This window comes from Equus asinus, chromosome 9, assembly GCF_041296235.1.
Source record: "Equus asinus isolate D_3611 breed Donkey chromosome 9, EquAss-T2T_v2, whole genome shotgun sequence".
Classification (NCBI taxonomy): domain Eukaryota; kingdom Metazoa; phylum Chordata; class Mammalia; order Perissodactyla; family Equidae; genus Equus; species Equus asinus.
The window spans coordinates 62,133,925-62,149,131 of record NC_091798.1 but is presented as its reverse complement, the minus strand read 5'-3'; the positions used below and the strand labels follow the sequence as shown (position 1 = coordinate 62,149,131).

At 44.8% G+C, this 15,207-nt stretch overlaps 1 protein-coding gene across 7 annotated transcripts in view; it reads right to left on the bottom strand.

The window, feature by feature from the left end:
- The window catches only part of MCC (MCC regulator of WNT signaling pathway), a 405,770-nt gene that overhangs the window by 35,617 nt on the left and 354,946 nt on the right, over positions 1–15,207 (bottom strand). For all 7 annotated transcript variants that reach the window (XM_070517578.1, XM_044780105.2, XM_014842841.3 and 4 more), the window contains 3 exons: positions 11,881–12,021; positions 8,922–9,025; positions 5,640–5,823 (listed from right to left, as the gene is read on the bottom strand). In XM_070517578.1, the coding sequence (XP_070373679.1) occupies positions 5,640–5,823; positions 8,922–9,025; positions 11,881–12,021 (429 nt within the window). The remainder of the gene's footprint in view (positions 1–5,639; positions 5,824–8,921; positions 9,026–11,880; positions 12,022–15,207) is intronic.

The window sequence follows — 15,207 nt, the reverse complement described above, 5'->3', positions numbered from 1 at the left end:
TGGGTTTCTCCTTTCCATGATGCTCTGCTTGAGCTCCCCTCATGCTAGCTTTGCTCTGCATCCCTTAGTTTTCAGTGGATCTTTTGGCGCACTGTACACAAGGTGGCCTAGAGCCGGGTATGGCAGGGGAAGTACACCCTGGCTGGGCCTGGGACACCCCACCCTTCTGGCTTCCCTGGCCCCAAGGGGACATGGATGCAAGTTTATTCAAGCAGCCATCAATTGCAAATTTCCTTTCTTCTGTTCCTCTCTACCACGTCCAATCCTTATCCTCAAGACAACTTCCCATCCTCCTTTTTAGAAGAAAAATCCATTTTTCTTCAGATTCCCTGTCTTGTCTTGGCAGCAAACTAGAAGGGCATTTCATCTCTTTCACCTTGAAAATCAGATGGCTTTTGCCTGAAGTTTTTATCACTGTCTTACCTGGCCCCAGGTGAGATCGCACTTCTACCAAGGAGCAGCTCATTTTCAGAAGGAAAGTGACGCCAGGCTGGCCTTCTGTTTGGCTGAGCATTTTAGATTTATTTGGAGGGGGTCAGCCCAGGTGACACTCGGCCATGTCAGCCTCTCCTAAGCAGCCCCATTCCTCCAAGCACAAGGTGGAGCCTTGTCAACTGCCTGTCTCTGCAGGGTTGTGTTGTGGGTATCCATCCACTCCTCCCCCGCCTTTTTTGGACAGTTCTTTGTCACAAAGGACTGAAAACACTAAACACAATCCAAACCTCTTAGGTCTGTATGCTCTTGAGTGGTTATCAGAATTCTCTAGGAGGAGAAGCAGAGGTTAGATGAGGGAAAATTTCCTAACAAAATACAGTTATGGGAAACTCTGCTGCTAGATAATTCAAGTCCTCAAAAAGTGCCTGGTTTCAGAGAGCTCCTAAGAACTCAGATGAAGGGAGAAGTCCAAACGAGAAACACAGATGTTTAGGAGACAGATTCTATTTCTGCAGCCATTTTTAAAGGTGCTGTTATAATTAATGGTGATGGAAGCCAGGCATCTCTGAAACAAATATTGACCCATTCCTGATTTGGTCATTGATAACACACCAAGATAGTCACCCACTACGCCTGACAGCTACACTGTTGCTAACAACTTCGCTGGCATTAGAAAAATTAAACCTTATAAGTGATTTTCAACATCACTAATATATTTAGGGTATTCTTTTGCCTACAGAGTGGCCAAAGTGAAAAAATGTATACCAGCCAGTTTCAGCAACGGGATGGAAGAAAAGGGCCTCTCATACACCGGCTGTAGGAGAAGAACTGGATCATGTACGGAAGGCCCTTTGACATTTGAAACTTTAAAAATTTTTGAGTCAGTAATTCTACTGCTTAGAGTTGGTCCCACAGAAACTGCACAAGTGGGACAGGTATAAGGACAAGGATGGTGGCTGTGGCAATGTTCTAATAGTGACAAACTAGATACAAGTGCCCAAGAAGAGAAAACTGTTAAAATACATGATAGACTGACATCCAATGGAAAACTATGTAACTACTGAAAAGCATGACACATATGGAAAGATGTTTAAAAATGTACTGTTAAGGGAAAAAAGCAAGTTTTAAGAGAGTCCACATAATAGGATCCTTGTTAGGTTAAAAATGAGATGCAGCCATGTGTTTAAAGATGTCACGTTTTGGTCTGCGGAGCACATGGCTTCCCTCTTCTTCTGAGACCTGCTCCTCTCTTCTCCATCCACATGGCTCCTGTGGGGATGGCCACAGCCACAGATGACTGGGGTAGGCACCTGAGCTTAGCTGGCAAGGTGGCAAGACATCCTTCCCCGGGATTTTCTTACTTGACACCAGTGGAACCGGTCAGCCTTGTGCACAAATGCAGCTGGTGTGCTGGCTGGCTGCCGTCTGGGGAGCCTGCCTGCAGCAGCGAGGAGAGGAAAGCAGATGTGGGCCTGGCCTGGCCGTGCTCAGGTGCCTGGTTCCGCTGCTGCTCGGGCTTCTTGTAGCCCTCGGCCCTTGCCTTCAGCTCGGGCACGCAGCTCCTGCGTGGGAGAGCCGGCATCCGCCCAGTAGGACTCCTTCTTAAGCTAGCTGAGTACGTTTCTGTCACTTACAACCAAGGGTCTCAACTTTTATAAAAAATTGACAGTTAAATCTCTGGAAATATACCCCAAACTGTTTGCACTGTCCTTTCCAATGAGGGTCCTAGCATGGAGAATTTTATTTAATGCTTTGATTTTAGTTGTTTCTTTATTTTTACAATGAGCATATACTTTTTTCTGAAATCAGAAGTTAGGTCTTAAAGAAATAAAAAGCAAAAATAGCATTTCAGGTCTCTACTTAGTTCTCTTAGAATCTAAAAAATAAGTGACAGGGACATTTGAGCAGGAGGCCTGGGCACCATGCTGTCATGTTGGGGGATGTGTCTGAGCTGGACTTTAGAATTTCCTAACACTTCTAAGCACTAATTCCAAGGACTTTGGATGGACTCTCCCGATACTTGGATGAAGAAAGCGCTTCTCTTTTTCAGAGCAAAGAAAAGATGACTATGATAACAGCCAGATCTAGTGCGACTCTCATTCCTGGAAGCTTGCTGATGGTGGCGGCACAGGCCTGTCCTGACTGGATGGCTGTTTCAATTCCATTCACCCTTTCAATGGACACGATTCCACTGTCCTCAACCCTTCTTCCCACTCCCATGACACTTTATCTTACTGAAGACTAGCTTAGAGGGTGAAGACTGGGCATCTCTGGAGCTCCACCACCCTCCACTCCAATTTGGAGATTCTGCCCCACTGTGCGTGCTCAGCTAGGTGGTACCCTTGCTTCCTGCGGGTACCCAGAGGCTCACAGCCAGGTTGCAAACAACAGACTCACACGGCTCACCATGATCCTCACCTGATGGCAGCACAAAAGGTACTCAATACCCCTCTCCATGAGGGCAGACTTGCTGCGGCTTATTCTGTCTTGGCCACACGTCCTTTTGTAGATTTAGATCGATGACTGTGCTTCCACCAAATGAACTAAAACTGTGCTGCTTGACAGAAAGGGTGGGCTTGATTAAGAAGTCCTAGTCCCACTTCCCAACAATTGAGTCCATTTGCCTCTCTGTTGTGATATGTTGACAAAGCTATACAGGCAATCAACATTACCTAGTTACTCTGTCCATTAAGACAGTTACACTTTCTGATGAGGCCATGGCTGTATTTTTCAAAAATGAAATAGCAGTGTCCCTGGGCTCCTGCCAACAGAGTCAACTGACGAGTCAGCTCCCATTCTTATTCTCCTTGCTGGTAACTACTCTTCCGTTGCTCCTCTTCAAAATCATGACCCTTCTATCACCAGAGCTGCATGTGTGCTGCCAGAAAGGCATCTGGAGGCCCGGGACTTAGCATTCTTTTCCTGAGACCTTCAGGAACAGCTGGCTGACACTTGGATTAGAATTCTCTAGGCCAGCTGGTTACAGTGGGAGGAAAGGGGATTTATGGAGCCACATAAAACTGCAACTCTGGAAGCTCCTTTTCTTTCTTTTTTCTATAATCTTGACATGGGGGAATATCCGAGCTGGAATGGTAAGATTTACAAACAAAATTAATTATTTCAATTATGAAAGAGTCTGGTGGTTTGGGACTTTTTTCTGAGCCCACATTTAACATAAACAGTCTAGCTGTATCAACTCCTAAGAATGTGGGGTGCCACATGAATGCCCTGTGTGTGGTTCTTTTGTACCCACTCTAAGCTGCTCTGATTTGGGTGGGGAGTGTAAAAGTGAATTTTTAAGGAGAACTGAATGAAATCTGAGCTAAAGACCTCTGTATTTTGATAGGAAGATCCATTTAAGACTGAACGTAGTTCAAAGGTTATTCTTTAGTGAGGGCATCCTTGAAAACAGAAACTGTGTTCTGAATTTATCTTAACCTACAGAAATATATTACCTAAAATTAAATTTCTCTAAGAAAATTGTCTCAAAATTAAGGCTCATCTATATGTTAAAATATTTCTGAGAAATATTCACAACCAGGGTCTCCACTAAATAGGTGGTGAGAAAATGCTCCCACTCCTGACTGACTTAAAATTTGTATCTGATTTAGATTAAAACAACAAAATTATTTTTGGGAGTGGGGAGGTATGAGCAAAAGATCTGTAACACACACCTTATAAGCTACTGAAACAGCACACATTTCCTGTCAACCCAATTCTAATGTTCACTAGTTCAACAGAACAATATCACTGACAACATGAGAACAATATTTCTATTCTGAACGAACATGGAAATGATAGATTATGTACCTCTGGAAAAGTCATTAAGAAGAGTATCTGCTTTCTGGGTTTAAATAGAAAAATCTGGTTTTAAGAAAAAAAAATTATAATCTGTGCTTCACTGAATAAGACACGTGTTGCTGGAGTCAAGAGGAAATAAGTCCCTTGTGTTTGTGGGCACCTGGCCAACTATGTTATTGGGAATGTCCCCTTTCTGGAGGCACCTGGTCCAGGACCGGTAAATGGATGCACTTGGGCAGACGGCTGGGTCCTATCAGCGGGAAAGAGAGATGGGAACATTAAATTACTTTCAGGGACCAAGAAAACATCAGTATTTCTCCTTTGGCTCTGAGATTCAATCTACCCTTATGTGATTTTGGTTACTTGATCTGCACGTAGACAGTTTTTTAATGTCATGAGATCCAAACTGGTATAGTGGAAAGAACAATATGCTTGGTGCTGAAGTCCTGGGTTTGAGTCCTGATTTCTCTCTTATCTACCAGCCATGCGACCTTATTTAGGCAAGTTACTTGCACATCTCTGAGCCAAGGTTTTCTCACCTGCGAAAATGGGGTAAGTTACCCTGCCTGTCTTTTATGATTTGGCCATCAGATAAGAATCTCTAACAAAGTACTTTCTAGAGTGAGAACTGTCTATACAGGGAAGGTGTTGATGATTTTAGGGCTGTGGTGGCAAGAAATGAGACGATCATTAGAAAAGGCTTCATTCTGAACCTCCACTCCCATCCAAAAGAATCCAATGGCTTCAGTGAACCATGCTCAGCAAGGTCTTCATGGCTTTCCTCCCCATCTTTTTCAAGTACTCACTTCAGTTTTCTAGATTCACAGACACGGAACTTGAACTCAGGTTCATGAGTAAGTATCTACTAAGCACATGCTCTGAATATCGCATCACTCTACAAAGCAAAAAACATGTGAGAAGAGGCTATTGCCTGAGAAGAGCTTAGAAAAGATAGAAGCACAAGAGGAAGGGAGAGAAGAGAGCCTGGAAACAGGATGCACGGTCTCGGTCTTGGGTGCTTAAGGACTGTTCGCAGCAAATGGGCCTCAGTGACCCCAAATGCTTCTTGGAAACCATGAACTATAAAGAAATGGAGACTAGAACAGAATGGGGGAAAAGAGCACCAGACAGAAAGGCAGGTTCTGGTTCCATCTCTACCACTTCCTTGAATAAATCACTCCTTCTCTCTGTGCTGAAGTTTACATCTTGGCAAAATGAGAAGGCCCTTTCCAGCTCTCCCATTCTGATTCTCTGACTGGATGGAGCATGCTGCAAGCCAGGGGAGAACGCTGCCCTTAAACAAGCCTCATGGTCCCCGAGAGCTGGGTCACAGTACGTCAAGCCTAGTCAGTGGAATACATGTAGACACACATCCATCTCGTGGCAGAAAGGCCAAGAATTACCTGGTGTGGCTGTTGGAGGAGAGGCTCTCCCAGGGCTGCACGCTGCAGCCGGCCACAGCAAAGGCTCCCCCGCAGCTGCCATCCAGCTTCATGAGCAGGGCCTTGGCGGCGTTCTCAGCCGTCTTCCGGCAGTCGTGAGCTCGCTTGAGCATCTGAGTGATGTTTTCATCCCCTGACTGGTCTCCTACATTGCAGAGAAGCCAATGGATTAATGAACACAGGTCTAGATAGGGCAAGCCTGGGAGTGGGTTTGAATAATCAGTTCTTAGTTACTCAGGGCTGAGGAGGCACAGTGGAGAGGAACTAGCAGTGGACAGCCAATGAAGAGATCGTGTTCTGGGCCTGGCTCTGTCACTGAGAAACTGTACTTAGGAAAGCATTCCTCTGCTCTCGGCTCTACTGTTCTCATCGACAAATGAAGGGTTGCCTAATGTGATCTCTGAGGTCTGTTTCCAACTCTAACATGCTATGATTTTCTAATTATCTAGGCTCCTGGGGTCTCCTCCCACTCAGTCACAAGTCTACTGTTTGGCCATTCTTCCCTGTGTTGGCACTTTGCTTGTGAATGAGGGCAGGGAGAAATTGAGGCCAAACCGTGCCAGATCTCCACCATATCTACAGCTTTGGTTAGAGCTTCGTGTAGGCAAGACAGATAAAACTAATGGTTAAAAGGAGAACTTTACATTGGCTCTGTATTTTCTGTACTGATGCTATCCCCAATCTTTCTCTCTCAGCTTGGTCACAGTCAGTGGTGAGCCAAATGCCTCCAGGAGCCAGGTAACTGGGCTGGAGCAAGACGTCAGGAGTGGCGGGCACCAGGCACAGTGCCAGACAGTGAATTCCCTGCCCAGGATGTTCACATTCTCGTTGTGTTTTAAACACTGCGCTGACCAAATCAGTCAATGGTTTGCCATCACTACAGCCTAGACCCATGGTCTTCCAAATATTTTCATGTGAAATCTTACGCCAAAGCCTAAGATACAAAAATGGTTAGTGTGCAACTGGTTGAATTGGGAAGGGGTAGGGGCCATACACTCAGCTTCTCCACCCTCCAAACCCACTGTTGAGGCCCAAAGAAACTCCTCCAGGATCCCAGGCACAGTTTGAAAACCACTGGTCTAAATCATGTAGAATGAACGTAATGAATGCCTGTGCAGTCAACAAGAAACAAAGGAAAAACCACAATGATTGATACTGTGAGTAAACGTCACTAACGAGTACTCGCTCTGCTGTGCAACTACATGGCCCCTTAGGGCAGAGCGACAGGTCAGCTGCCTCTGTCAGCAGAACGGAAGAGCGAGATTTAATAGGGAACTGCTAAAAATTAAGCCAACCCTCAGTTTTACAGAGAGAGGGGAGGAACTGTGGGTGCGCATGTCCTGCATGCTAAGATTCCCCGACCCTCCCTCTGGCCACTTCTCTGACCACGTTCATGCCTTTCCACCTTCCACAAATGAGATATTTTACAGACATTTCACCAACTGACTGTTCTTTGAATTCTGAAGTGGGCATACTATTACTGACTGGCTCATTTTATAAATATATCCATGAGCTACACAGGACTAGGTTAATACAAAGCATTTTATTATTGATTTTAAATATTTTAAATGCAGATTTATTTAAATCCTTTCAGCTCCTACAAGTAACTGTGCTGAGCAGATACAAGCTTAATAAAAGGCACCTTTTGAGGATGGAATGGTTTAAGACATTCCTCTGATACAAGCTGGAAACAAGATGATTGATTTTTTTCCCTGTAATTGATCATCTTCCTTAATACATATATTTAAAAAAAACTTGATGGTAGGCCAAGATCATTTTAGGATCTGTTTAATATGAGGAATAAAGTTTTATGGTTCAGTTAAAAGACCCTGAAAAATGAGGTTTCTAATGGAAATGTTGGCAGAGTTTCTCCTTCTGGGCTGGGACGGTAATTCTATTAAAAAAGAGAGAGAGCGGAGAGGAGGATGGCTGCCTGTACAAATGGGGGCCTGCTCCCTTGCTGGGTAACTTGGATATGAAGCAGGAAATTAATACCCAGCATACTTCCTTTCTTTCAGATTTGCTTCAGATTCCTGTAAACGACAAAACTGAAGGAGGAAAAATATGCAAGTGTTCAGTGCAAAGGCTGGACCCCAGGCAAAGAGGGAGGAGCTGGCAAGAAGGGGGGTGGGGGTGGGGATGCATCCGGGAGGGGCCCTTCTTTGCAAGGTGTGTCCTGGGAGGACCAGCCCTAATGGGAGCTCATAGCTCTCGAAGAAAAGCCAGTCCATGACAGATGGCCTGGTCTCCATGGCTGGGGACTTCTGGCCTGTCACACCGCCCATCTCTGGCTCTGGCGTGATCCGGTCACTTCAATTTTTTGTTTACTTGCCGTTGCTTCTCCAGAGAAGCCGCTATTCTAAAGTGTAGGCTGAGGTGGTATCCAGGCCTTAGCACTGAGAGATGCAATCTTTCTCCCTTGATCTCTCTCTTCTCAAGCACTCTTTCCACTACAGCCCTCTGCACAGAGCCATACACACTGGCGAAGTTTTAGCAAATGTTGCTAATAAGAAAGATGCCATACTTGTGTCTTTTTCACTTAATACCCCTTTTAGTTACTCAAAATTGAGGAACCAAGGTAGGGGGCACTGCAGATCTGGAGGGTCAAATCAGGCCAACAGGGCACATGACCCTGGGGCAGGGGGATGAAGGGGCAGGGAGGCGAGGTGGGTTGGCAGACACCTCTGCTCCATGGCAGGGCCTGGGCTCGTGGGGTTAGCATTCTGTGAAGCTGATAAGAGCAAGGTGTGAAACTATTTCCTGTGTATTCATAAGACACCTGGAAAGGTAGGGGGGACCCATGCTTCAAAACTGCCCAAAGGAACAAACCTGGAGGAAAAGCACAGCCAATAAAGCAGTAGAACAAGGCAAAGGCCACAGGGGCAGCAGAGACCCTCAACAACCAGCATCAGAGAGGGAGGTTGTGGTAAAGTCGGTCCCTTTCATCACGAACATGGGCCTCCGGCTCCATCTGGTCCTACTGTCAGCCTGGGAGAATGTGTTTCCTAAGAGGGCTTGTTTGTTTTAACTTGTCTGTAATTCTGTTTCCACTCCAGTTCTTGCTGCATTCAACATAAACAATTTACTCACTCAGTCATGAGGAAAAAACGAAAACACTCTTGATGAGAGAATCTCATGTTGTTGGGAGGTGTTCCAATGCCAACAGCCGAGATGGAGGGCAGGAGAGCGAAAGAGGCAGAGGACGAGAAGGAAGAGGGGTGGAGCAACTCGGGCCACACTTACCAGGGGAGGACCCCACACCAGCCGCCCGGAACTGCCCCAGGATGAGGTTCTGCTCACTCTCGGCCAGTGCCAGGAGAAGTTCATAGGCTTCTATGCACTGCTCACTGAAAGAGAAGCACATGGCGTCCTCAACTCTGGCAGAGGATCGTGAGCTGTTCCTGGGGTGGGAGGCAGCTGGGGACCTGCCCCTCAGCCTTGCTGTCCATGTAAGTGAGGAAATACCCACGAAGATTCCTGGACGAAGCCAAGGGCTTGCTCCGCTATGTGGCCCCAGTTCTTTTTTAAGCTTTAAACTAGGATCTAGAAAAATATCAGAGAAGCAATAAAGGTGGGAGAGGCAAGTTTGTTGCCTATTTGATGATCAGCTAAAAGGGAAAGGTAATATGCCCACGGAAGCGAGCCTCCAAGATGCACGCCCCCCTATCTCCTCACACTTGTATCCACAGCCTTGTATAATCCTCTTCCACACTGTTCCAGGGTTGGCCTGTGTAACTAAGAATATAGCAGAAGTGAAAGGATGTCACTTCCAAGATTAGGTTATTAAGTTACACTGTGACTTCCATCCTGGTCACTGTCCCTCCCTTTACTTTCCTCTTGGATCATCCTCTCTAGAGGACACTTGAAGACTCCTGAAAGCCCCATGGAGAGGCCCATGTGGTGAGAAACTAAGGCTTCCAGCCAACAGCCAGTGAAGGACTAAGGACTCCACCCAACAGCCGTGTGGATGAGCCTTCCTCAAAGCAGATCCACCAGCCCCAGTTAAGGTTTCAGCTGACGCAGCCCTGGCTGAGAGCTTGACCAGAACCTCAGAGGAGACTCTGAGCCAGAACCACCTAGCCAAATGACTCCCAGATCCTTTACCCCAGAAACTGACATAATAGATAGCTATACAATAATAGATAACACCCCAGAAAGGAGAGTACTTTGTCCTAGACCTACACTATTCAATATAGTGACCACTAGCCACATGTGGCTATTCAAATTAAAAAGAATTTAAATTAAATAAAATGAGCAATTCAGTTCCTCTGTTGCAATAGCCATATTTCATATGTTTAATAGCCACATGTGGCTAGCGGTTACCATATTGGACAGCACAGCCAGAGAACAGTTCCATCAGCACAGAAAGTTCTACCAGATGCTTGTAAAACTGTCTCATGAAACAAAATCTCTGACAAGAGCTTGAGCTTGGATTTCTAAGAGGAATAAAATTAGTCTCTCTTCTTTGTGCCCATTATCACTAGTGCAAGAGGCAGAGGATCAAAGAGTGACCTCTTTCCTGTTGCCGCTATGACCCCACATGGACCCAAGTCTGCACAGGAGGTGGAGTATGTGCATAACACCTGAGTGGTACCAGACAAGATGCTACAGTAGCAAAATTCACCCCCCAAGCAAATAACCAACTAGTTTCTTCCAGCTGAGCAGGGGAAATGTTGCTTTACTCAACATTTACTCAACAGACCATCTGTTTTTCAATTGTCTTTACTTTCATCTTCCTTTCCTAGGAGATAAGGAAAAGGATCCAATAGCTAGCTCTGGGTGCTGGCAGCTCCTCCTTCCAAGGGCAGCCTGCCTTTCAGGTTAGAGGCACTGGGACATTGCTTCATCCATGTGAATGAAAGGTAGACTGTGGGGGCAGAATAGCCTGTTTCGAGTGTTATCATAGATGGATTACTTGTTTGCTTTGGTGTGTCTGTAAATTAGCATGATTGCTTCCTAACTGTGGTTTCATATATTTTGGTTTGATATTGTTTTTTGAAGAAACAAAGTTTCTTAAAACAACATTGAAATTTTCAGAGGATGCCAAGAGTAAGATACCATCACTACTCTGGGACCTTGGCAAATATGCCTAAGTGGGGACACTAATAAAATAAATCAATGAAAACAATAATAAAGCACAGTTTTGTGGCTCTTAAACAACTAGTAATTTAAAAATAGATAAATTCCAAAGCTGATGAGGCTGAAAAAAAGTGGTACATTCATAGACCACTTGCTCATCGATGAATGAATCGTACTTATTTAAACTGGCATGTTTTTATGGGAAAAAATTGGTAGCAAGCCCAAAGAGCCATGAAAATATTCATATCCTTTGACCTATAATTCCTGCCTCAGGGATTTCATTCCAAGGAAAATACCCAAAAGAATGACGATGTGATCTATATTAAATTATTCACCATAGAATTATTTTCACTATCAAGAGTCTGTGAAAATCTGAATGTCTTTTAGAGAAATGAGCAAATAAAATAACAACATATAAACCTGAAGCAGGGGATACAGCCATTCGAAATAAATGGACACTCTTAAGCAATATTACCAAACTATAACAAGTTGAAGTAATAGAATGCACTAGATTTACAACAATGTAAAATATTTATAAACGTGAATAAAGACTGGAAAGAATAGGTCAATATGTAGTAGAAAAATTGACATTCTGAGTGATATTACTTGAATGAAATAATACTTAAGTTAACCATGTCAGCAGAAACATACCGGTTTACAAATAGCATATTCATTCTCCTTCTTTTCCTTTTTTTTTTTTGAGGAAGATTAGTCCTGAGCTAACATCTGCTGCCAATCTTCCTCTTTTCCTCTTTTTGCTGAGGAAGATTGGCCCTGAGCTAACATCCATGCCCATCTTCCTCTACTGTATATGTGAGATGCCTGTCACAGCATGGCGCAACAAGTGGCGCATAGGTCCACACCCGGGATCTGAACCAGTGAACCCTGGGCCACTGAAGCTGAACATGCGAACTTAACTGCTATGCCACTGGGCCAGTCCCCCAGTCTCCTTATTTTCTTAATTGCTATCAGGGTGCTAACTGATTTTCAATATAGATCACACTAGTATTTGCTGGTCTAACCCTCTAGTTATGTCTTCTAAATGCCTGTGTGTCCTACTTTTTCACAAAAGGTTACTGTGGACACATTTCTAAACTGCAGTGGCCACGTGCCCATTTCCTACCTGTACTGCAGGGCCAGCCTCAGCGCAGTGGCATTGGACTCGTACTTCCCCACCAGCATGCTCATCCTCTCGGCGTTGCTTTTGCATTCCTCCAGGGTTATGGTCAGGAGGTCATTTTGGGATTTGAGGTGTTCAATACGGCTACAAAGGAAGAAAAACCACTTTCACAATTTCACACTAGGATTACAATTAATTTGCCAATATTTTAGTTGTCGACTCTAGATTGAGGCCAGAAATGCATGTTAGGATGTGAGCTTGTCAGATGTTTTCACAAATGTAACTGATGCGAAATAAAAAAAAGGAAGCAACTCTAAGTTAAAGAATCACTAAATTCTGTGTAAATTAGAAATGAAAAGTAAGCTCCCTGGTTATTTCCCGCACAGCCATTGACACGCCCTGTGCCAAGTACTGTGTGAGGCTCTGAGTCTCTGTGGAGGAAAGGAGTCAACCGCAGCCCTTCAGGAGAGTTACATCTGGTGCTTCAACAGAACACCCTCCTTGCGGACAAAGGAAAAGTGGCATCACAGTAACAGCTACTCTTTGTTGATCCCTTGCTCAATAACCCCCCCACAGCCCTTTGAATTAAGCATTACTGTCCCCATTTCTCAGAGGAGGAAGTGGAGGCACACAAAAGTTAAGCACCTGGCCCTGGGATTTGAACCGGTCAGTCTGACCCCAGATCCTTCACTCACAACCGCTCACTACGGAGCAGAAGCAAAAGATGAATCAGCCAGTGAACAGGAAGTTGCCCTCACGGGGCCTCTGAATGGGAAGTGGATCAGGAACTGGGTGCTGTGTCCAGAGCTCCTTCCAGGTTAGACAGTCCCTCACCTGCTCACTAGTGGTGGATAAGTTGTGGGAACTTTAAGTTTTCTAGGAATCAGAACTGAAAATTCAGAGCAAATGAGTTTATGGCAAAGTTAGAAAACAAATCAGAAAAACCTAAGTCTTCAGCGTCTGTTTTCTGTCCTAGCATACTATGCTCTAGATGCAACGATTCATCTTCCATGGGACAAGCCAAGTGATAGTACTCTGATCACCAAGTCTTAAAGATATGTAAGGTTTTACACACACCAAATGCAAGTGACCATCGAAACGGAAAGGGGCTTGGAAGCCATTTGCCTTCAGATAAATCTTAGGACCACAGATCTTAGAGCAGAATAAGGAGACATTCAACAACATGTGAGATGTCTGGTGAGTGTATAACTAAGGCCTCTGAGAGGCTTTGGCAACAAGGTCAAGTCCATGTAAGGTGTTAGGAGAACATAGTTTTCTGTCCCCGTTCACATTAAGATGTCTTCAAATAGTACCCACTCTTTCATTTACTTTTCAACTTGCTCTAGGGTACATTCTGTCCCCACTAATTAGATGAAACTGTTTACTCAGCTCACAGACCTCCATGTGGCCAATCCCATCTCAGGGGCCTTCCCAGGCAACACCCCAGTAATCAGCTACTCCCGTCTTAAAATGTTCTCCCTCACTTGGGTCATGATAGGTCTCTACTGGTTTTCCTCCTGCCTCAAAGGCCGCTTCTTCTGTCTCCTGCTGGCTCTTCATTCTCTATGAAATCTGTGGGGGTTGGCGTTCTGTCAGGGCTCAATCCAAGCCCCTCCTCTATCAACACTCTCCCCTTAGGGAGATTTTATCCAGTCCCATGACTTTAACAGGCATTTATGTGCCCTTGGCTCCCAAATTTCTCTAGCCCAGACCTCTCTTCTGAGTGGCAGTCTCACATATCCAGCTGTTTCCTGATATTTTCATTGGGTGTCACACTGACACCTCAAATTTAACATTCCCAAATGGGACTCTTGATTTTCTCCAAACTTTTTCTTCCCCCATCTTGTCCGTCTCAGTAAATGTCACCACTATCTACCCAACAATACGGCCGAGACACCTGAGAATCTTCTTTGAGACCATCCCTTTCTCCTATATCCAGAGCTAATCCAGCTGCAGTTTTCATTGATTTTACCACCAAACATACACTGAACCCATCACCTCACCTCCACTTCGGCCACACTGGTCCCCTGCAATAATCTCTCTGCTTCTACTCTCGCCCACACCTGAGTGATCTTCTGAAACTTATATCAGATCCATTCTTCTCCTACTTAAAACCTATTAACGACTTCCACTGACACTTAGAATAAAGAGCAAACTTTGTCCATGGCCTCAACATCCACATCCCACCCAGCCCTGTCGGCTTTGCCACCTTATCCCACGTGACTCCTCCTTCCACGCACTCCATTTCAGTTCCATCGGCCTTTGTACCATTCCTACTTCATGCCAAGGTTTTTCTGGCCTTGAGATTGATAAGTTGGCTCATAAGACTCTTCCTAGTTTGTCATATGACTGCTTTTTTTTCCCCTTAAAATCTCAATTTTTATGTCCCCTCTTCAGAGACGCCTTCTTGGCTACCTCTCTAAAATCAACCTGCCTGTTATTCTATCACAGTGTCCTATTTACTTTCTTCTTGGAGCTTTCTTATAATTTTATTTGTTTGCTTCTGGTCTAGCTAGCTCCCCTTATAGAATATAAGTGCCATGAGAGCAGGGACCTTGTGTGTTTTACTTCCCTTCTCAAGCCAAATAGCCTAGCACATAGCAGGTGCTTAAAATAGATTTGTTAAATGAGGGAACACACTTCTGAGTACGCATGATCCACCCACCTCACAAGTTAAAGGCTGTCATTTTTGGGAGCACAATAGGCCTCCAACTTCGGGAGAGGTAGTAAAATAACAGACATCAGGACACAGTGGTAGATTATTTCTAAGAACTTCCCTGTCTAGCAGTAGGTATGATCATGGGGGGAACAATGGAGGTGAGATCAAAGGGCAGGGGTTGGAATTACAGCCAGCCTATTTAACAGCCCTGGACTGAAGGCAAGTCACTCAACATGGAAGCCTTTGTTTTCTCATTTGCAAAATGGGACTGTTTTGTCCTCCCAAGTTGAGGATTAAGTGGTTGTCTGTGAGAGCCCTTTAAGCTATTAAGCACCATAATAACGTGAGCTATGAGCACCGAACAGTTCCTTCTTTGGTCTCTCCGAGGTGCACACAATTGAAGAGGAGGGAACCTCCCCTGAATTCAACCACAAAGCAGGCTTGTTAAACCCCAAACCCAGTAAGAGGAGATTCTCACTAAACAGAGGGCCCCTACAGGCATCTGACTTCATTAAATTGCAAAGAGCACATCTGATTCCATTTTTAAGCACTCCCCGGCCTGTTATACTGAGAGGGCTGCTTCTCTACAAGGTAATCATCAGGACTGTCACTCTTCAGTATTTTGGGTTTAATAAGGAAACCATTTAATTTCAAGATTTAAAATGACCTAG